The sequence below is a fragment of the Chelon labrosus genome (assembly GCF_963514085.1).
Source record: "Chelon labrosus genome assembly, chromosome: 22".
Taxonomy (NCBI): domain Eukaryota; kingdom Metazoa; phylum Chordata; class Actinopteri; order Mugiliformes; family Mugilidae; genus Chelon; species Chelon labrosus.
Window position 1 is genome coordinate 9,662,973 of NC_140355.1, and position 23,269 is coordinate 9,686,241.

Sequence of the window (23,269 nt, forward strand, 5' to 3'; positions counted from 1 at the left end):
CACGTTTTGTTTCTACAACACAGCTTCTACTTACTTTACAAAGTTAAGATATCTGCACACAGAGCAACAAGTTAACCTAGCGATTAATCACTACCACTCTGATAATTGTTTAGTGTACTTGTGTCAGACTTTCTCACTATATTAAGAGTGATTTATCAATCAAGTCTTTGAGAAAATAAGCATTTGCTGCAGTCCTACACATGAAAACATTCTAGATGAGCTCCAACTCAATCAACTGCAATCATAAAATCCTGCTTTTATACGAAATGCATGAATAATATCATTGTGATTATATAATATATTATAGTTTAACTGTCACAGGGGGTATATTTTTGCAAGACTTTCAATGCGAATACTGTTAAAAGTGACGCAACCGTCGGTTTGCCCTTCACAAAGGTGTTAGGAGGGAACTTTTCACCGCTTCACTACATGAAATATTTTCATTTTGCTGTAAGATCTGCCGCACGCCAGACGCAAATGGCCAGTGAAAACATTACAGAGACTATTACAAACCGTAAATGTGCTTCTCTATTTGTAGCCCGATTAAACATCTCCTTCAGTCAGGAGTGGCGGCTGAGGCGTCGGCATTGTTTCACCAAGCGTGTATCTCACTCATCACGCTCTATCTGGACATCTCACACTTGAGTTGAGCTAAAAAGACTTTAAATGGAATTGCCCTTTTCAACTACAAGGCAAAACAGCGAAGAAAAAAAAACAGAAGCTCTACTGCGATATTAAGCGGGCTGCTTTCAGACAGCAGGGTGAAGGCGTCCGTCGAGCCGCTGCTGATTAGATTGAAACTGAGTGTGGAAATTATGGAGTGCCAAGCTGCGTGCTGTTTTGGTTCAGTGTTGGGATAGGGGTTGTTTTCAGGACACTAGAATTCATTACTGAGCCTTATGGAGGATTTGTGGACTTAATTCAATGAAAGCTAGGATGATGGCAGGTTTATTCTCTTTGCAGGTCTGCTGGCTAACCCAGTTTTAGCCACCCACACTGTTTCTCTAACAACCATAACAATAATTTACTGTCTAAACAACAAAAAGATTGAACTGGCCACCTCCTTCGGGCCAATAAACTTTTTGGTTAAGGCTTGAGCAAATGGTACCCGAAAGAAACCGATGAAACATCATGCAGTCTGCCGTCTCCAGCGTAATTCACAACAAAAAAAAAAGAAATTATTTGCACAACCACAAGAGGTTGCTTGTCACCAGCAATAGTTGGTGCTGTCATATTTGTGTTATAATGACAATCTCATCCAAAACGTATGGAGTTAAGATCATGCCATAAGTGGAAAACTTGAAATCTAACAATAAACATTTTTTCAAGTCTGAAATTAGCATAGCCATTAAATGGTTTTTGGGGGCGCAATGAGTAAATCTCACCTAACCCGCCATGTGATTTGACTCTACTTTGCCACAGAGTAACCAAAGGATAAAAACTAAATGTCTCTGCCTCCAGGAGTCTAAATTCTTTCAGACTCTCTGATTCAGAGTTTCAAACCCGAGCAGCGACAAAATCCTGCCAAAAGAATCAAGTTACTTAAAAGCTTGTAAAACTGTTTGGTCATAGTTGGTGTTGTAAAGTCACCACTTAAAGAACAAAGCAGTACGACATCTTTCAAAGTCCCAAAAATAAAGTTTAGCTCCTTTAAAAACTCAAGTTTCAGCTTCTTCAAACAGCAGCTGTCACGTGTCTTATTTACAAGGTTTAACACCTATAGACACTGTAAAAAGAAAACCTTTCCACATGTTCAAACATTGTGCAAGATCTCTAAAGTGATTTTCAGTCATGCAAAATGTTTTCGTTACACCGCAAGCGTTCAGCTCTTGAAAAAACAATCCGAACATTAAACAATTATGAAAATATCAAGTTTGCCGTTTCAAATTACGGCTGCGTCTTAATCGCATAAAATGACACAATTATTTAAAATAACAGGGGAGAATCTTCTTTCCAAGCTCAATTTGATCATCTCAGTCGGAGAAGGAGAAAAGAAAAATCTGCACTCGTGATAATTGTTAACTGTAACTCCCCGTGTTTATCAGGACATAAACGCTGCCATGGGAAAATGATTTCTACTTCACTGCCTAAGCAAACACGTGGCAAGACCCGTCATTAATTTTGCATCTGACAGATTATATGCAGTGTGTGATTATTGACGTCCCCGATTCTTCCAGAGAATGCAAATAAAAGTGCTGTTGGGTGGTTTGGGCTGAGAGTTATGGTCCGAGGGGCCTGCTTTAAAATAACAGAACTTTAAGCTTCTGGGTGTTAGGGTAAGTGGTCAAGTGTAATCCGTTTAGCTCCCGAGCAGTATTAGCAGAAATTCCTCAATAATATGCAACATGATTTCATAGTGACTGCCGCCTTTGAGACATGTTTGTAATGCTGAAAGGGTCACCGGGGGGCACGGGCAGACAGACAGGCAGGCAGACAAGGAGACTTAAGAGCACTAGTCTGAGGAACAAGGTCCCTTTTTTTCTGGAGATTTCAGACTTGAGTCATTAGGATCCATTTCTCTTTAATAACAAAGGACGTGGAGAAGCAAAGCGTCTGAATGTTTATACAGCTGATTATTAACACCGCACCTTTCTCCACTGAGCTGTGGGAAAAAGAGGGAAAGGTTCATAAATCTGGTCTATGTCATTTGTGCCACATATTTTTTGGAGAGAAAAAGCATCTTCAGGGCAGATTTGACATGTGGTTTATTGAAACAGACCGTAAAAGTGTGAAGTGTGAAGCCACCAACTGAGTCATGTAGCACCACTTCATATGACCTCTGTAGCCTGCAGCTGATGCCGTTCAGAAGGAGGAAGGTGTCATTGGACAGTGCTCTGATCTACCGATGTGAGTTATCCATTACAGACCAAGAGGCAACCTCCAGGGCTGAAACATGAGCTGCATTTCCTCCAATAGCCACTTAGGCCTGGCTCCAAAAGTGAGTCAATCCATAATTTTAAAGACAAAAAAAATGTTTACAGCCAAGTACAAAAAAAACAGTTTTGGTCTGTGCAGCTGATGTCCTCATTTGTCGGCCTTGGTGTCATCCGACTGCTGTGGCCACTCAAGTTCCACCTATCCCGTTTTCAGGTGCTGCCAATACGGCAACAGCCATAGCCACCACAGAGAGCTTCAAACGCGCTCTTCTGGAAACCCATGGTTGACATTGCATCCATCTCTATATGTAGTATGCACGATCAGCCACAACATTAAAACTACTGACAGCAGGAGTAAATACCACTGACCATCTTATCAATGACAATTCAGTTCTGCTGGGAAACTTTTGGACCTGAGATTCATGTGGATGTTACTTAGACATGTACCACCCACCTAGACCAGACCAGGTGCCCCCACCCCATAGAAATGACACTCCTTTAACCCTCGTGCTACCTTTGGGGTCTCTGGGACCCCAAGAGAATGGACAAACAGAGAGAGATTATGCAAGAGGGTAGCACGAGGGTTACGGCAGCAGCCATCCCTAGCAGGATGCAGCCAGACACAGGCACACACACAAAAACGATTTAGGAACAACTAAAAAAACATGAAAAACAGCACAACTGATCAAGTATCTGTGGGATGAGGCCCCTCCCAACCCAACCCATAGGACCCAAAGGTCCCCACTAACAACATTCTGTAGCCAGACACCACAGGACACCCTCAGATGGTCCATGTCCATTCTCTGATGTGCCAGAACAGTTTTGGAGGCACACGGTAGACCTACACAATGTCAGGAAGGTGGTCATAATGTTATGCCTGATCGGTGTATGTTCCAGACACACCAGTCTGTCGCTAGCCAGTACCAAGAACCAATCTAATACCTCTTTTTCCAAATGTAAAATATGTTTAACTTCTGTGTGTAAGCTAACAAAAAGGTGTTGCTACACATCATTTCTCAACTTTTCAGGGTTTGTGTAAATTATAAATATAGCCTGAGGTTTGAGAAATTGCATTGCTACAATGCAACAACCGTATTACGACAAAACATACCGTTGTGTTCAGCTTGTCGCGGTCCACTTGTCCAAAACAGCAGTCCCTGCTGTCGGATTACTGTTATTGTGTACGGATAGAGACCTTACAAACATCACTTACATACTGTCATAAGGACTCACTGTACTCCGTGTGTCCAAGCGGCTTCACTCAATGTAATTACATGCCTCCGCATCCCTCCACTAAACCACTTATTTTTCTCACAAAGCAAACCAAACACAGCCTGCTAAACACTGAAAGGCATCCAAAGCGTTTTTTAGCTAATTGCTACATTTTGTTTTTGTAATGAAATGTAATGCTGGTCATTGTTCTCTAAACAGCTCCGCTTGCAGTGTTTGGAAAACAGCCTTTTGTGAGAAAGAAAAAGAATATAGAGAAGGCTGAGAGGGTGCTGTGCGAGTTTTAGAGTTTGAACATGTTTATTGAGATGTGAATTAATGGCTTTACGAGACAGTCACAAAATAACACAAGCAAAGTAATTAAAGTAAAAATGGCTGTTTTTGTCAATGGAGTCTGGTGTCTGTGGTGATGATACTCTGATTATAACATGCACTTAAATTAAGATTGATTTTGTTAGGTCAGTCTTGTTATAGGTGACTAAAATACGTTTTTCCACAGCAGTTTATTGCTTGGCTTCTGTTCTGATACTCTTATGCGCCTCTGCAAACTGAGGGCCTGCCAACCACATACAATAGATAATACACTGACTAAGGATAGAAGCGCAAACAATCCCATTTCAAAGGAACCCGAGTATCCTTTTACATCTAGTTAAATGTCAGAAAGCAATCTCTTCTGGTGATTTTACTAATGTAAGAATGTTTAGATGTTCCACAGCAAACTTTAAAGAAATCCAGCCTTTAGATTCGAGTGACAAAGACTGAAAGAAGTATAATTCCAGACACTGTATTTTTGGTTTATGTCACTGATAGTTTCATGGAAAGTCGCAGAGGTAAATCAGAAGCTTAAGTTTCAAACTCACCTGAGAGAAGTTGAGCCCGTTGAGTGGATGGCATTGTTCCTCCACCTTCTCGACGGCCCCCGTCCTCTTCCTCATCCTCTCCGCCTCCTGGGCCAAGTACAGATCCAGCACCGGCACCCCTCGCGTCTTAATATCTGCCTCGGTTAGCGAGTTCACCATCAGCATCACCCAGACGGGGCGTTTCCTCTCCCAGTTCCCGGCGATGGCGTTGAAGAGGTAGTCTGCGTAGAGTCCCTTTCCTCTCTGATCCGGTGTCATCCATGAAGGCATCATGAGCTTTACATACTCGAGGTGTCTTTTCAGCCTCCTGTAGATGTCTCTGGGTAGGACGTCCTGCAGGTTCTCGCCTTGGGGAAGCAGCTGGCAGCTGGTCAGGGCTGATATGGTGTAAGGGTCAGTAAGGTCCAGCTCAAAGTAGACAATGTTGCTCTCCTGGAAGGCCTGCTTGGAATTTTCAGGGATGAAGTCCCAAACACGTGTGTAGGGAACGTGGATTGTACCGTAGAAATATGAGGGAGGGTCTCGTTTGATTGTCCACAGGAAGGAGTTTAGGTCAGTTTGCTGGGGGAAAAGACAAGAATATTAGAAGGGCTAGGACTTACAGTTATATTTAGCATTGAGTTATAAATAAAATATGTATCCTTTGATGGATATGTACATGTCAAAAAGTGGCACTAAGTGACATTTTCTGTGTATTCAACACTCCTGAACCCATAGATATTCAGTTTGCAATGAACTCTTTGAGAAGCTGGAACCAGTTTATGATTACTGATCGCCAAAACAGAAATAAATCTAACAGCATCTAAGAAACACATAAAAGGATGTAAGAAAGAAGCAAAGGAGTGAATCTGAAGTCGTTTCATGCAATCAGTTTGCAAACCAGCCGACACTGGGTCTGTCTGACACCAACCACCTCTTTGTCCCGGAGAAGCTGTTTATTAGACAGACCGCTAACAGACTGATAATGACTTATTAACAGGCCACTTAGAACCCAAGTGCCAAACAAACAATACACATGTCAGTGATTGTCAGACTATGGGCTGTTGCCTAGAACGTTTTTTGCCTTCCTGTTGCCGTTGACTTTAAACTGTCCGTGGGACTGTTGAGGATCCCTGAGTGACAAGTCAATATAAAACTAATCAAAGAGAGACTAAAAGCTAATCAATCAGAGGGGAGTTAAGAAATCTCATTCACTTGTAAAATAAAGCTGACGAATAAGGCTCGAATTGATTTGCTTTCTGAATACACACTTTTGTATGTACAGTGTGCATGGATGTGGACACAATGCCAATACACAAACCTACTGCTGAGACAATAATGTTGATAATTAAAATGTGGTTATTTTTTAGTTCGTTTAGGGGATGGGGGTCAGATTGTATGAACTAAAGCCTTAATGAATTAAACTAAAACTGCAGATCTGACAAATATATAACCACGGATTCAGAATAGATAATGAAAAACGGGTTAAATATTAGACAGTTCTACAATGAGTGGTTGTTCCAGCTATTTTGTCCTGGTGTAAAAAGCATGACATGCAACAAAAATAGTGTAAATGACATTTTGGGGGTTGACTTACAACTTTAAGAACTACTTCAGAATAGAAGACTGTGCACAGTGGACAGCCTGAATCTTCTGCAACACTTCAGCGGTTGCAATAAACTCATCCATTTTTGGTTTGTAATTACTTACTTTCCTGTGTAACTCGCAGTTGGTGGACTCCTTCAGCCTCCACTGGTCTGCTCGGACCAGCAGTATGAGACAGGACTGAATGAATGCGCCCAAAGTGCCCCGCATCGTAGCTCTCTCCAAAAACGGTGCACGGCAGCCTGCGTTCTCTTCACCGCAACGCGTTCCAGCAACTATTCCCCAGAAAGCGTGGATTAAGTCCTACTCCCACAGCTCCGGCTCCATGCGGTCGCGTAAAACGAGGTGACAAGTATCCGACAAACCGCCGGACAGAGTCATGTTGACTGGAGCCTCCTGGACGCAGTGCCGCTGCTTCACGTGTGTTAGGGAGAGATAGAGAGATAGAGAGAGAGAGAGAGGTGGTCACTGGAGTTTACACAGGGTCACATCATCCTCTGACTGCTGGTCAGGCTGATTTATCCACACCTTCTTCTCCTCCTTCTGCACTCACTTTATTTTTTTCGATCTGGAAACTTTGCGCGAGTTTATCCAAAAGTTGCGGGACAAATTGAACCAACAGGTCCACGCCGCGTCAGCACCTGAAACCAAAAAAAAAAAAAGAGTCAGGATTGCGCGTAGAGCAAAAACTGTGTCCCTGTTGTTCGGTTGGAGTGAGCAGGCTGCACCCGACGAGTTGCACTCTCCGAGGAAAAGTTTTTAAACTTCTCTGCGCGCTGCTCTGTCTCCCTGACAAGTCTGCGCTGTTCGTGTGCAGCTCTCGCTCGCTCGCTCGCTCTCCCTCTGCAAAGCGAGTGTGTGAGAGCATCTCTGTTGGGCAACTCCACTACCTACCCCCTGGGTTGCCTGCATAACCCCTCCACCCCCAGTCAACCCACTCTCTCTCTCTCTCACACACACACGCACACAGCAGTAAGCTGATTAAACATCAACTTTGGTTACGTGCAGACCATTAAGATTTAGTAGAATAAAATCAACAGCCGGTACTAATAGTGATCTATATTTTAAGTAACAACATTATAGCCCTTATTTCATTCATTTTTTTCGTTTTAAAAAATGTAATTTTCAGTTAGACTGATGAGGTCTCTTGTTGTCGCGCTATGGGAGGCCTGAAGGCAATCAAGGGTGCCAGTGGAGATCCCGTGGATAGATTATCGTTCCCTCGTACTTAATGCCTTACAAACTGGGGGCATTAACATGAGAAAACCTGCAATAACAGGGTTGCATCTGGGCACAGACGTGGAAGCCACAGAACTCCACTTTGTCATGAGGAGTCAGAGGACGCCACGCAGCAGCTGGGGCAACCATATTAAACTTCTTGATGATGAATGGCGCCTGCAGAAAATGTTAGTAGGCTAAATGTGTGTCCTGCATTTTAGTTAATAAAAAATAGTGTGTTGAAAACAAGCTCTCGGTGTAGACGGCTTTATAACGCATCCGTGCGCAGTTTTGGATTGCGCTCTCAACGCGCAACTCGGGCCTCTCGGTCAACTCGTGTCCGGGAGGCCGATCTGTGCGCTCTGCTTCTGTGCTCCTTACGGTCGAAGTCCTGGTTCACACGGGGCCAGCGAACACATGTTGATGTTGTCAGACGTCTGAGTCAATACAAAACGGTTTGTTGACGCGAAGGTTCCCCCCCCCCCCCCCCCATTCTTCTTCTTCTTCTTCTTCTTCGTCCGGCTGCTGTTTGCAGACAAATAGAGCAGGTTGGGAAAAGTCTGGACAGTCTCTAAAGATCAGCGGTTGCAGAAATCTGATTTAAATCTCGCGGCTCGTTAACGCGAGATTCATTAACTGATCATTTTGGCAGGGGAAATTAAGTGCGATTAAATGTGTGTGCAATAATAACACATCTGGGCCATGTGCGTACTTTATGGATAAATAATCTGCAGGGTTTCTGTTCCCCAGTGTGTTGTGTGCATTTATGGTTGCAGTGTAATCCAGCTTTGCAAAAGGCCCGTTAAGGCTCCTCCTAGTGGATACAACCATTTTTGCCTGCCGTGACATTTCGGTGTGGACATGCAGAGGGAAAGAGGAGACAGACTGAGACAGACTGATAAAAAGTGGGATAGAAGTGCAAGGACAAAGTTCACAAAAAGATGAAGTAATGACTGAGAAGAACAGAGAGCAGAGAAAGACTTACCTGAAGACTGTGGGGGATCTGTCTCATTGGTTTTTAACACCAGTGCCTGCACGCTCACTGGTATCCAAAGCCCTTCTGAAAGTTTTACTGCGTCTAACTTTACATTACAATTCATCCCAAAGACCAGAAAACTGATCAAATAGCGCAGGACATGAATGATGTGTGTTTTCAGTTGCGAGAAAGTTGAACATAACTACTGGGAGTTATCTGCTCTTCCTTTGATCGATCACTCATATTTTTACAGGGAAGAATGAATTCTCAACCCAGATTTAAAACCAGTGGATAGATTGACTCAGAAGAAAGCACTGCTCACACCAAGACTCTAAAAGAGCCTCCAATAGCTGTGTATCTCCAAACATACATAAAACGTAGCCTGTTTGTATTAAATTTGACATTCTAATGCAAACGTTCAGCTTCTTATTCTAGATGGATTGACTTTCTACTCATTGTGGGGAATATTTTGAGAAACGAATACACGAGCAGAGTAAAAATCACTGCATCTGTCGCGCTCTGTTATTGTCTGAATATGAGGGGTAATGTGAACCATCTACCATATGCAGCTTTGAAGTGCTCCTATCGCCACTAATTCATCCAAGCTGCTGACAGATCACAATGAAAGAAGACAAACAACTGTGTGCGTGTTCATGTTGATCTCTTCTCATGTGTTGTGCATCTATACGAAGATTAAAAGAGCTCCATCCTCACACGCACCTGTTTCTTTATGTCCACACTCAGCCGACGCAGGCTTGCTCCATCATCCCCTCTAGCTCTGCGTCGCTGTGCATACAATATGTCTTATTTAAGACCTGTGCTGTTTGTCTTATCATTTCTGGTTATTAAACCACATATTTTAGTTCCTCAGATGGGATCAGGATGAACTCTGGGTCTCATGACTCCTCAGAGACCAGAGGAATCCGTGAGCATGTCACCAGAAACTGCCACGTATCCGAGCAAAGTAACTCCAGCTTGAAATTTTCGACACATCAGGGTATTGTTTTTTCTTAGGGGCTGATTTTTATGTATTTTTATTTTTTTTACCTAAATGTTGGCAAGTAATTCTAAAAAGAGTCTTTAAGTCCAAGTTAACTAAAGGCTTGGTCAGGACCCAACTATTTTACTTTTTTAAATATAATATATAAAACAATGGAGATAATTTATCATATATAAGTGTAAGAGTAAGCATAATGACGCATGAGACTCATTCAAATCATATATAACTATAATAAAAATGTGACAGTTAAAAAAATCTAAATGATCTGTGGCCCATTTCCTTCCAACATTTTAATGCAGCCCCATTCTTTTATGAAAGAGAGCCTGTTTGAAGCCTGTAATGGACTTCAGTGACCCCCACCCCGTCAGTACTGATACTGCAGTACATCTGTACATTTCCACTTTAAAGTGGCTCGGTTTGTGAAGATCAAACGGAACCGGGGTCTTCTGAGAGATCCTGAGCAAACATCTGATTCTGCCACTTTAAAGAAAACCTTCAAAAGGATTTCGCAATATGGAAATGACCACATATGCTTCGTTTTATTAAGACTGGGTGGTGGATGCATTTGATCTTGTCAAGCGACTCGCACAACACGCTCTGTCCTTCTCGCTCGGCCTGCGACAAATATTTGTCGGTTAAAAAGTGCAAATGTGCAGAATTACTTTGTAAGATGTGAGGATGAAAACCTAACGTCGGTTTCTGATTAAGCCGATTTGGGGAAGAATACACCAGGCACGTCTGGAGTCTCTACCACAGGAATTAAGTTCTGCTGTAACAGTGTCTTCTTACATTATAAAAAATATTATTGTCGTGACACGTTTTTTGGTACCTTGTTATTTTGTATATTAACAATTTAATATTGCGTCTTATGTGTTGTTATCTTGTTTGATCCTATCTCATGGCCCATTGAATCTACATTTTATGCATGAATTGTGAGATATTAAAAAACTGGAGGCAGACCTGAGAGGGCACTTTTCCTTGACCGTGAACACAGCCCGAAAAAGGTGTCACGGAGCTGCTGGCTTGTGGCCCCACCTCCACAGGGTTCAGGAGTCTGCGATGCACCTGGCCTTAATTCTGCCCTGGACTGCAGGGACCTACTGTGGGCATGTTGACAGGATGGAGCTGGCGTGGGAACGGCATCATATACTGTAGCTGCACAGTATAACTTCTGATGACAAGCTGGACTCTGTTCAGTCCTGCGTTTGTTTAGAGTCTCTAGGTGGGGTCCTAGATAGTAGCCAGGGGCTCAATGGGAACTTGATTGAACCTCATTGGTGCTTTGTCACTGAGCGTCTTTGCTTGTCATGGATTGAGAGTAAACAAACACAGTGTTGGAGCAGAACTTCGTAATTATGCTCCAACATTGTAATTGAAGCCACGTGCAACAGGACACATTAGGTCCAATTCTTCATTTTGCTGTAGTATCATCAGATCTGATCTGTGGCAGTAAGTCTTAGAGGATGAACTGAGGATGACTTGCTAGGGTTCTTGTCCATGAGATCTTTGTCCCCATCCATATTTCTTGTGCATTTCTTGTGTAGACCAGAAATCTAAGCAGACCATTACCAGTTCCTCCATTGGTGGTTACTTGGAACTGTGGTCAGAAGGCTGTCAGAAGAATCATCAAGCTGAAACGTTTGAGCTTGGCTGGTCCAGCGGTCTCCTAATACAGTAGGTGGGTAGGATATGGTCATGTATGCAAAAACCTGGGCGTGAGAAGAGTTCCGCTGACTTGAAGGAAGTTCTGACAGATGACTCAGGCTGCGTTCAGGAAGCACAACTGATGACCTGGACGGAGGATGATGTTTGGTGGTGGAAAGATCCGCTGAACCGGATGAGAAGCGATGAGAAGCATGTGGACTGTGTCTGCCTTCCAGTAACAGTTTGCGCTCATATGATTCAGTTCTATTTACAGATGGCCAGTCAAATCAACCATGGTATACTTCCTTCACACCACATTAAACTCAGATTGAAAAGACCTGGCGCTAGTGTAAGCAGCCCTGCATGCATGTGTGTGCATATACAGTATGGCTGTGTGTGTGGTTTAGTTAAGGTGGCACAAATTACTGCATAAAGCAGAATATTTTTATATGTCTTCAGATTTATGGGTGAAATGTTAAACATGTGGGAACTTTATCGATGCTCTCATTAAAATCTCAGATCACTTTGATATATCCCTAAATGTCCAACTATTTATTTAAAGCCGCTTTGTGTGTATTGGTGTTTTGATGGATTCCTGGTGTGTGTGTTATAAACACCATTAGAAATACTTCATGAGCAACAATCTTGTACTGCATGATTGAACTTTGTTCAACACAGAAAGAGAATTGTGTTCACGTCGTCCAACACTTTCTCACTCCTTTATTGGATGCTTGGCTTGTATTCAGGCCACAGTCTCTCCCTTACCGGTTCAAGCAGAATACACTCACATCTCCTCGGATCAAGGATTAATGCTATGAAAGCAGCCGGGTTCATTCCAACCAACCAGACAGTGAGAAACACATTTTCAGGTTTATGTCTGGGTCAAAATCAGTCAGCGTACAAGTGTGACTTCTCAGAAGCAGATACAGGCCCTGTTCACACTTAGTATTAACGTGCATCCTGGGTGATCAGATCACAAGTGGGCAGCTCTGAATATGTGTGTTCACACCTGGCGTTGGAATACGTCTCAAGTGAACACTTGTGATCGTGTCTCAGTTCTGTACTGTATGTGGAAATAAACACCACCATCATTTGGAGTGCAGTAGAATACAGTGCAGCTGCAGTTTCTAATGGATTACTATCAATACCGCTCTGTCAGAACCACAAACAGCTGCTTGTGGTGTGTAGTGTGCACAACATGATGACACGATAAGCAACAAAATGTGGACTGCAGTGTGTGCTGTCAAACATTAGGCTAGGAGTTATTTATCACAGCTTCTGGTGGTTGTAATTTTAAAAGCCAGCGCAGAGGTCAGATTATAAACATCCATAACCACAGTAATGTCACTGCTGCAAACAGCCCACAGTGAGACTGAAACGGAAAAACCTCAGGTGAAGAAATTAAATGGAGGTAAGGTAACCACTATGACACTGTGTGGCCGTAACTTAATCCCATGTGGCTACTTTGCATACATCGCACAAAGCCCCAGTGGTAGACCTCATCACTGCCACGGAATCCGCCATAAAAAAAACATCAAACTCACCAGCACAGAAGCCAAACAACTAAGTCTGAAGGTAACAGCAGCCCTCGCCAGTGCGGAAACGCCACCTTCCAACATCACTGTCCAGGAAAGGAAGGCCCTAGTGTCACTACAAAAAGACCAGGACGACAAGGGAAGATGCACAGTGGTTTTGTATACAGCTGATTACCACACCAAAGTGAACAACCTTCTCAGTGACAAGGCTACATACGAGACACTGAAGCGAGAACAGTTGGAATTGGAGAAGGTCAATGATAGACTCCTTTACTACCAGTTGTACCCGGGGGGGAAGCCGCCACCCCCTCTATTTATGGACTTCCCAAAACACACAAGGAAGGAGACCCACTCAGACACATAAACACAAACAGAGATTAAACAGCAGCATGAACTCGGTCACAACCATTTTGTCTCCATTGGTGGGCAATGCTCCTCACCACATTGGAAACTCTTGGGACTTTGTCAACAAAGTCAGGAAGATCACACTGGGTCCAGAAGAAACCAAGCATTCCCAACAAAGAAGCCACAAAAGCAGTAAGGGCAAGACTACTAAAGGATGACACCTTGGCCGATAGAACCAACCTCACCCCAGACCAATTCTACATGTTGCTCGACCTGTGACTGACTACCACCTATGTCCAACACCTGTGCGATGGGGTCACCAGTGTTACCAAAGGTGGCCAATCTCTACACGGAGGATGTAGAGATCAAGGAAAAAGTACAGCAACCAACAGTCCCTCCTCAACAACAGGTAAGTATCTAGCCGTCAATGGACACTAGTCACACCAGTTTCTGGTCAGTACAGAAACAATTCAAGCGTGTTTTCTGGTGGCCTCTTTAAACCTCAACTTCCCACCAGTCCCCTAGAACAGAAGAAGCTACTGGGGTGAGAGGTGAAACGTCCTCTCAAAAAACTCTACAAGTCCGGTTGCCTTTCTTAAACGCTTTTTGGATATCACACAAATGTGGTCTGAACAACTGGATCTCAGTGTGTCCTCAACGCTCACTTCTGTTCTTGTAGCTGCACACTTGTGATCATAATCACCCAGGATGCATGTTAAGGGGGAACTACTGTTTTTTTACAACCTGGACCTTATTTCTTAAATACCATCGTTTACTCACCAGTATCACTTTTGTTTCATTTGCACTCATTCAGGAGATAATTAGATCAGCATATATCCATATAGCGAGAGGGATCAGGGCACCGCAACGCAGCCTCTAAATAACATATTATCTGCCGCGAAGCTCGTTCATTTCACCAATATCTTGTTGTGATATGCTAGTGCTATTCCCCGTTGAGTCCGGAGAGCCGGATGATATATTCTGACCTGGACGATGCAAAAAATGCAAAAAACTAGCAGTAGCAAATTACAGGTAAACAAGCTGACCGTCGCGGGTGCGCGCACCGCTCAGAGATGACATCGTCCAGGTCAGAAGACATCATCCGGGGTCTGTAGACTGACCTACAGACCCTGGATGATGATAACACGTAACTCCAGACTCAATGGTGAATAGCACTAGCTTATCATAACAAAATAATGGCAAAATGAACGAGTTTCACGGTGTGAACAGGGCCAGAGTAAGTAACTGACACATGGTATTTGGCCAGACTTTCATGAGTCCAGGACCAACTTGATTTTGTTCCACTTTCAGTGATTAGACTGGACCAAACTGGAGATAGAGATGACTGATTTTGTGCCAGATAGCACACAATTAGTCTGTCCAAACTGTCGCTACAGAGCATTTCACTGACACTGGTAACCATATTGACTCATTCACTCTTGTGTATCCCTTGTGAACCCTGGACTTCTAAAGGATGAAAACAGAAAAACAAACCGCCTTACTGTATATCTGGTGTATTTATCAAGTTGCTTCCTGTTGAAGGAAGCTCTGGTAATCTCTCGCAGCCAAAACAGTGACTCAGTGACATTTTATTGCTTATAGAAACCACACTGAACCAGCTTGTATGCAGCGTGTTCTAAAGACAAATCTCGATGAGCTTTCAGCAAACGGATACCCTGTGGTGGTTATAAAGTGCTGATTCGAATTCTAGCAATTTACATTTCTTTCTGTATTCGTCAGGCCCAAAAGCATGTCTTTATTGCACAGATATTTGACCTCTGTAATGATGTCTTTTCTGGTTCTGGTGGGGGGGGGGGGGGGGGGGATCATAATTTGTCTGAATGGTGGTTTTTGTGCCGCTTACAGTAATCCCCATCTATTCTAATCTGCGACAAACAAACTCGCGCAGCTTCAATAAGATTTACACACTGACTTTCCAGTTTTAGCAGGGACCCAGACCACATGATTGTTGTTTTTGATATTCGCAACACATTCAATTATCTGCTTCTTGTAAACAGCCATGGTTTCACGTTTCAAAAACAAACATGACATTAATGGCAAATGGCACGCTGGCCAGAAAAGGCATGACTGCACGGTTAGTTGTGATGGAAGCGTCTGTGTGACTGAGCTGTTAGTCACGGCATCAAAGCAAAAATTGTGTTCGGGGTATAAAGCACTTACTGGAACCCAGGGTGTCCTGGCAGCTCTGTGGGCAGACACACACATGCCATGTAAACTTGATCCAAAGCTCTGATCCCAGCGTATGTCCTTAATTACCACACACACACACACACACTACCAACAACAACTACTTTTCCGTTACTCATGTTTATCATATTTCACCAATAAGAAGAACTAATGATCATAAAGCATACTTTCCCAGTTATTCATGCTTTAGGTGTTTCTGTTCTCACCTTTCTTAGCCTCTTTCAGTTACTTCATTTTGGAACAAAAGCACCTAAAATGACATACTCAAATGAAATGGCTGTAGTTTCTGCACCACTCTGACCATGTTCACGAATGAGGTTTAGCCAGAAACAAACCCTTTCCTGTGAAAGTTTTAGAAAACCTGGAGGGGATATGAAAATGGCTAGATTGGGTCCACCTTAAATCATGTGTATATATTTCAATTTAAATAACGATCCGTGGCTTCATTCCTTTAAAAAGTGACTTTGTATTCTTTGTATTTCTTCCAAGTTGCATGGAGGAGGGAAATAAAAATGAAGTGGGCAAATCTCCAGCAATGCTTATATTGGCATTCAGGACTGATACACTTTAAAAAGTGCATGGAGTATACTTTTTCATGCAGTATATCCTCATAGACATATAATATAATGAGGAACCTGCAGCCTTAACGCAGTATGCAAGTGTATGCAATCCAAACAGATACAAGGCAGCCAAATATGTTTTGTTTTTCTTGTAATTCTGTGATTTTCCACATAAATATGCTTTAACGGTCATCGCAACTTCGCACGTAGTTTTGATTCTTGCAAAGGACTTCCTGAATCCTGCGATAACCAAACATGTCCATAGTTAGTGGCGCATTAGTGGGGCTATCAATAGACAGGAAGGTGAGGGGATTGCAGACGAAGGTCATGGCTAATGATGACAATTAACAGTTGATGGTGTGAGGTGTGAAAAGGCACAACAAATCAAAATGCGCCGACGAACGTGAACTTCAAACGTAATAAACCGCCCCCATGTTCAAGAAAATACATTATTTCTTGAAGCCCATTCCACATTAAAATACTTCCAAACTTTGAAGTTGATGCAGTCACTGCAGCTGAAAACACATCACTGTAGGCAGTGATGTGTTTGCTTTGGTTTCCCTTCATTTCTCTCTTTTTAGGTCTGAGGCATCAAATAACAAACAGATCAAAACAACTACACGATGAAACGCTTTCCGTTTTATACAATTCCCGTACAACAGTGTGAAATCTATATATCACATCCAGGGATTTTATCCAGATGAGGTCGGAAGTTAATAAAGAAAAATGATAATTATCTTTCCTACTATTATCATTCCAACCCCACCCTCCACTTCCAACCCATTCCAAGGGCTCTCTCTCTCTCTTTCTGATGCAGTGAGTATCCAGATCATTAGTTTTCACGAAGATATGCTCAACCTGACGTCTCAGTTTCCTGTCACCAGTAGAAGCTTTGAAGTGCTCAAAGCCAACATTTCTTTTTCGCACGTTCCAAATTTGATGTTGATCTTGACCTCAGCCTGCTGCTGCTGCTACATGTGTTTCCGAGCTCGTCCTGCCCTTTTGCCTGACAAATCATTGGCACAAAACTTTTCTAAATGCAAAATTAATTGTCCAGATACAATGCTCGGATATGAAGTGATTGCGCTGATATACTCCACAATCCAGGATGGCAGTTGAGACACCTCATGTGTTTTGCATTAGTTTCGCTCGGCTTTGAAGTCATTTTTTAAAATGACAATATACGGAGCTACGTTTGGATTTTCCAACAATTTCTCCCGGGATTGTTGCAGCAGATAATCAGCGAGGATCCAGTCAGAATGAAGACATATATCCGTGGAAGTTTTCTTGGCTCTTTTTTTAACCTGTGCTTCACTTCCAGCCGTATGCTTGGCGGCTTACGGAGACACCTCCATTCATTTAAAGCTCATCTTTCTTTGGAGAGGAAACTGCATTCACTCCCTCGTGAGTTTCTTTTTGTCTGTCGAGTGTCACGCGCACAAGAGTAATGGGTCGCCCAACAGAAGATGAATTAAAAGATTACTTTTTAATGGAGACACTGTCATGCTTCGTTTCTCTCAAGGATCAAACCGAATGCGTGCGCCAGAAATAACACAGTTGTTGGTCGTAGCCTGAAGCTAATCTGTAGTCCAAAAAAAAAATAAAAAATTAGGAAAACATCTCAGGAGGCAGACTCCTCGCATAAATTTGCAAAAAGACAGTAAGATAACATTGGTTTGGTTGTAAGGAGGGACTCTACAAAGATGCAAATAAAAACTTTGAGCAGGAAAATATATTGCATTAAAATATCGAGCAGGAAAAGTTGATTTCTTCCTTTTGTGGTAGAGAAAAATATTTCCCAAAATGTTTAAGCATTCCTTTATGTTCCTTAACTGCACCTAACATCTCTACTATAGATGCACAGCATTCAAAATATTAGGCAGTATGGAATATACTCTTTAGCATACCATTCAATCATCCCTCCCTGTTCAGAGATCCAACTAAACATCTGAAGCTTAAAACAAAGGAAAAGTTCCATTGCTCGGTTTGTCCATACAACTGCAATTACCTTGCCTGTCACTGCAAACCTAAGGGCCGACAATAGACAACTCTGGAGGAGGGCAGAACTATGTGTGAAAAGAAATGGAAGCTGCATAATGACTCACTCGGGCTGTCACGGGGCTATAAATCAGCTGCAGTCGCCGCTGTGAAGCCTCGCAGAGTTCCTCTGTCTCATCTTTACGCTCGACCTCTAACAGACACCTGTCCGCGGTCAAAGGATGACTTAACTCACTTTTGCGCTCTTTTTCCATTAAGCTTGATCTCCATCACAGCAGAACACTGGCCCGGGGAGGGGGTCCGGGTCAGCAGCAAAAACCAGAATTAGTGTGACTGCACAGCAAGAGTGAGGGAGAGGATGAAGGGGTGTGAAGGAATGCAGCTGTTCAAACAGCTCTTTGATTTAGTGGTCACAGCGCCCGGTGTGACTCACTCTGGCTCAAACACCGTGGAGATCACTCAGACGTTCATCCCTCTGGTCCGGTGGGTTTTCTGCTCTCTGTTGGCCCCTGCGAGCGCGTGAGAGGGAGCGGCGTACCTGAACTTGATGACTTGTGTGTGGAATTAGTTAAGTGCCCACATGCTCTCTATTTATAACACTGATTAAATAAAGATCAGCCACCTGGAAACATGCATGGAGAGGCAAAAGTCAACAAAAGAGATAATGGCCCAATCCGTTTTAAACACCTCAACATGGCGTTAACTGGAGTCGCGTTTCAAATCGTGCATGTGTGTTGCTCATTACGAGCATCTGTTCATGAGAGAAACAAACCCTTTAATGGCCAGAGAGATAGAAATAAAAGGTTATGACAGTTTACTGGTGTTTCTGTTTTGGCTGGATCCTTCAGCCGGTCACGTCCCACATGTGCTGAAAAGAATACAAAAACAAGCACGGGGTCTCAGGGTTGACAGCTGTGTTAAACTACTCAATATATAGCCGTACTCATCAGGCGTCATACTCTTGGAACAACTCAGGAGAAGAAATACGGCCCGAAAATATACGATAATCATGATTTAAAAGTGCCCCGTGGAGGTTTTGTGTAAACAACATTTTTGTTTACATTAAGCTTTACTCAAGCAGCAAGGCCAGTTTCCATCCCCGATGACTGGCAAATGCTCCTCCGTAAATCATCTGAACTACATTTGCTAGGTTTTCCTCTTCGTTGTCTGTTGGCACACTGCCGCCACCTGTAGATCAATGAAATGTGAAACCACCTGTATGGCTTCACATGATAGAGTCAGTGCTCCGTAGCATCACTAGTGGCCGAAAAAAAAACACAGGGTACCAGAAAACAGCAATAATATATGGTACATATTAGTAAAAATGTCAAAATGAAAAGAAAAATTATTTAATTACAGTTCAGACCATGGTTGGTTTCTTCACTGGGGTGACTTGGGCAGCACCCTGCCAAAGAGAGAAAGAAAGGGATTTTTCTTTCTCACCACAGTCAACCACAGTGTTTAGGTAGCTGTCAGTGGCTGTCACATGTTGTTGCCTCTTAATGTGCCTCCGAGTTTAGCCCAATCACAACGAAATCTGTCGAATAATGCCGGCCCACCTCTTTGGGGCCGTGTCAGTATTGCTGCAAATGGCCCGAATCATTCTTTTAGACTCTCACATTAAGGCAGTTGTGACGGAATCTGAACGCACCGCAGTGTCTGCAACGCATTAGGCTTCGCGATGCGTGTCAGCCAGTTAGCTAGGTACCAAGGCATCCCTGCGAAACACAAGGAGTCAGGAGCATCTGAATGCACCGGTTTCCACGGAATACGACTTGAATAGTTTTAATTCATTGTTCGCCGTGAACACCAGTGATGAACCGATTCGGACGACTGTGAAAGTAGTTGCTTTTACACCCAACTCATACACGGTAGCCGTATAGAGGTATTACCGGTCGGATTAAACGTCAAAATTCAGTTGTTTAGTGCAACGTGGCTGTTAGTCTGCTGTTAATTCAGACATTTTATAGTCACCTCAACTATCATTTCACCTTTTGCCCAAGATTGCCAGCATCTCCCCAGCAACCCATACGCAAATCTCGTTCTGCAAGACAATAGATTGATCAAAATAAAAAGGACAACTGATGTAGTTGTCCGGTGACATCTGTAACTTATCAGTCAACAAGAGGCACTTTAACAGCATTACATTTTCTACACTACCCTGTCAACCTCTGCTCAGTTACTTCACTCTGCTCACAGGGGTCAGTGCAATCAAAAAGAGCCCCTCTGCCCCTCTTTCAACTCTCTTGACTGTGTCAACGGGCTGAGCGCGAGGTCTCGGGTTGCCCGGTGCACTTCTCACCTGTGTTTCATTGAAGTCACGCCAAAAATGATCGCGTTAAACCGGATGGGTTGACGTGGCGTGCCCCGGCTGATAGCGAAAGTGGTCCGTGTGTGTAAGAGGACGTGTGCATGTCACAATCTGAGGTCAGGTATCCGCTAAAACTTCAAATCCAAAAGTGCTGAGACACCGTTTGATCCATATGTGTCTGATTGTGTGTGCGCGCGCATGTTGGAGTGTGTGCATCAATGAGAGCCTTGTGTTATCAGGCCACTTCCACCAGCCCCCCCCCCTCCACCAGCCTGATTGAAATGTAAATTGAATGTGTCATAAAGCCCATACTGTCAGCCAAACTCTAACTTATGAAGAAATAATAACAGGCTCTTTCATTAGGGAAATGACAACCCTCATTTGCTCTGATTTGCCTCTTGGTGGAATGTTTCCATAATTACTTCAATATTGGGAAACAGAAAGACCCATCTGGGATCAATGACAACATTTTCTTTGGATATTAAAAACAATGTTCCTACTCTGGCAGCATTCGCCGTCAAGGAGAACAATGTTCTGTGAAGTGGGTGTATTGAAAAATCTTCACACTTAACAGTTTTAGCATGTCTTCGAGGTGTCACTTTTTCTATTCTCACATAAAACTGGATGTGTTTTTGAACTGAAAGAAAATCCACTCCACGTCCAAGAATGAGATTCTTATTAACAGTGACTGAGTACAGTTCTTACAGAGCATCTCCAGGGAATATACAAAGCACTGTATAGTTTTATACAGAGGCTTCATGTGTGGGTTTGTTATAATCGAGCGAATGTCTCACCACAGTGGAATAATAACGAACGAGACACTGTGTGGTCATGTTTCAAATAACAGAAGAAGAATTAGGGGCTTTTGTCTGATCCACACAAGTGGAAATGTGTCAGGGCTGCTGGTTGCTCGCTCTGCTCATGACGTTAATGACTCACTGTCTGTCAGTGACTCTCCCTGAACTCCCTCATTTTCTATGTGATTCTTTGTAGCTGAGTTATACGGTCGATGACAAAATGGAACAAATTGAAACGCTTGCAGTCACAGTGTGTGTGCTGCCTGGAGGTTAGAAATCATCCGAATATTCTGTAGATTTGGATTGAAATTACGGCACACACTGATTACAAGAAAGATTTTTTATCATGACAGTAGTGAAAATTAAACATTTGTCTTGTTGTAATGTAACTGTTCTCCTAAACTCTACTTCAAATTTATTTTTTTTTGCTTTGAAATGCAGTACCGTTGCACTGCTGCTGAGTTTTTCCTCCACACTAAGGGACAAAATACATCTGTTTCTACCTACAGTACTTATCACTGTATTACTTTGCCCCGTGCAATTCTGTCTTGCCTTTTTCTTTTCTTAACTGCAATGAACACACTCATTTTGGTGCAAAACTTGTTTTTTTTAAGAGCAATCCCTCCTGTTGGAATTTGTATATTCAGCCTCCTACCACTTCAACCTTCCATTAACATTGGTTGGTTTTTAACCAATAATAGTTGGTTAGCTGCTTTAAACTCGATACAGTGTGCAAATATTTTTTTTACCTTTAACATATTACTTTCATACAGTCTTTTTCTTCGTACCGTATTCTATTTTTGTATTTTTTGCATGTATTCTTTCCCTGCCGCTGTACCTTAATTTCCAAATGGGAATCAATAAAGTCTCATCTAATTATCTTTACAGTGTTGATAAGCCCATATGTGGTATTCATTATATGTGGACATTTTGTAATGGAAGTTGTGAGAAGACCGCTGATGGGCAAGTGTTGGCGACTAGAAACCAATGACTCTAACAGTTTGGTAGGCTAACAACTGGGTGAAACACAAAAGCCATATAAGGATGAGGGCGTTGGGAATGTCCACATTTTCCTTAAACATTTAATACAATTATTTGATAACTACATAACTTAAACCTTTCACCTCTGCCATTTCTGAGAACTTCAGTCGCAATTTGTTAAAATTTACACTTACAAGATTGTGAATATCACACCAGTGGCTCATTCATGTGGACTTTTCCTGTGAACACAGAAAGCATTAAACACGTTTATAAATGAATCACATGTTAACTCTTGAACGTCAATTACAGCTTTCATAACTACACACTCACGAGTCCCATTGGAAAATATACCACAAGCATTTATTACTTGTTACAGACATGGAGAGGGGTACTAAAACCGTGGATTGCAAACCATCATTTCTCCTTGAATCACTTGGCCTTCTGTGATAGAACTAAGTAAGCAAGTAACCAGAGAAGTGTATTTATATTGGCTCTGGACCTCTGCCGTGACTTGTCATGAGGAAGCACCCAGAGGCTGAGGTTAGAGAGAGAGAAAGAGAAGCTCTCAGGAATGAAGAATGGGATACCGATACAGGGAAGTTCCTGTGTCCGCAGCCTCGAGGGGAATCCAGGCTCAGTTTCCCAGGCTGGGGAAAAAAAAAACACATTCAGTTCATAAGAGAATACTGAAAATCCAAAATCATTATTATCTATTGCTAATGAGGATCTATGACTCGATCAATCTGGATCACCTCCCTTCCAGTGCGTTCCTTATCTGGCCTAGAGGTCTTCTTTTCTAATGTTCTAATGAAAGCCAGTAGGCTTCATTGGAAAGGGTTTAATGAAACTGCTAAAGAAAATATTTAAAGCGAGAAATTGGTTTTCATGGTTCACAGTACACACCCCTTACTATCTTCAGGTAGTCTGTTAGCCTGTCTTCAGCTAGCTGTAAGAAGCCAGCTCGGTATTTTCAGAATGGACATCATGGCAACAGACCAAAGAGGAAGCTAAAAAGCGAAAGCATAACCAAGTCCAGAGAAGATCTAACTTTCTTTTGGTTGCTGATAGGAATGTTGCAAAATTAAAGATTACAAGACAGACGCCGTGCTAGTCTTCTTGTTGTTAGACTAGTAAGTAAATTTACAT

At 42.7% G+C, this 23,269-nt stretch overlaps 1 protein-coding gene across 1 annotated transcript in view; it reads right to left on the minus strand.

The window, feature by feature from the left end:
* Nucleotides 1-6,786, minus strand: part of trabd2a (TraB domain containing 2A) — a 57,674-nt gene extending 50,888 nt beyond the window's left edge. The window contains exons 1-2 of the mRNA XM_084572295.1: nt 6,656-6,786; nt 4,967-5,527 (exon numbers count right to left, since the gene is read on the minus strand). Coding sequence (XP_084428421.1) covers nt 4,967-5,527; nt 6,656-6,760 — 666 coding nt within the window. The 5' untranslated portion in view covers nt 6,761-6,786. The remainder of the gene's footprint in view (nt 1-4,966; nt 5,528-6,655) is intronic.
* Between the last annotated feature and the right edge of the window lie 16,483 nt (nt 6,787-23,269).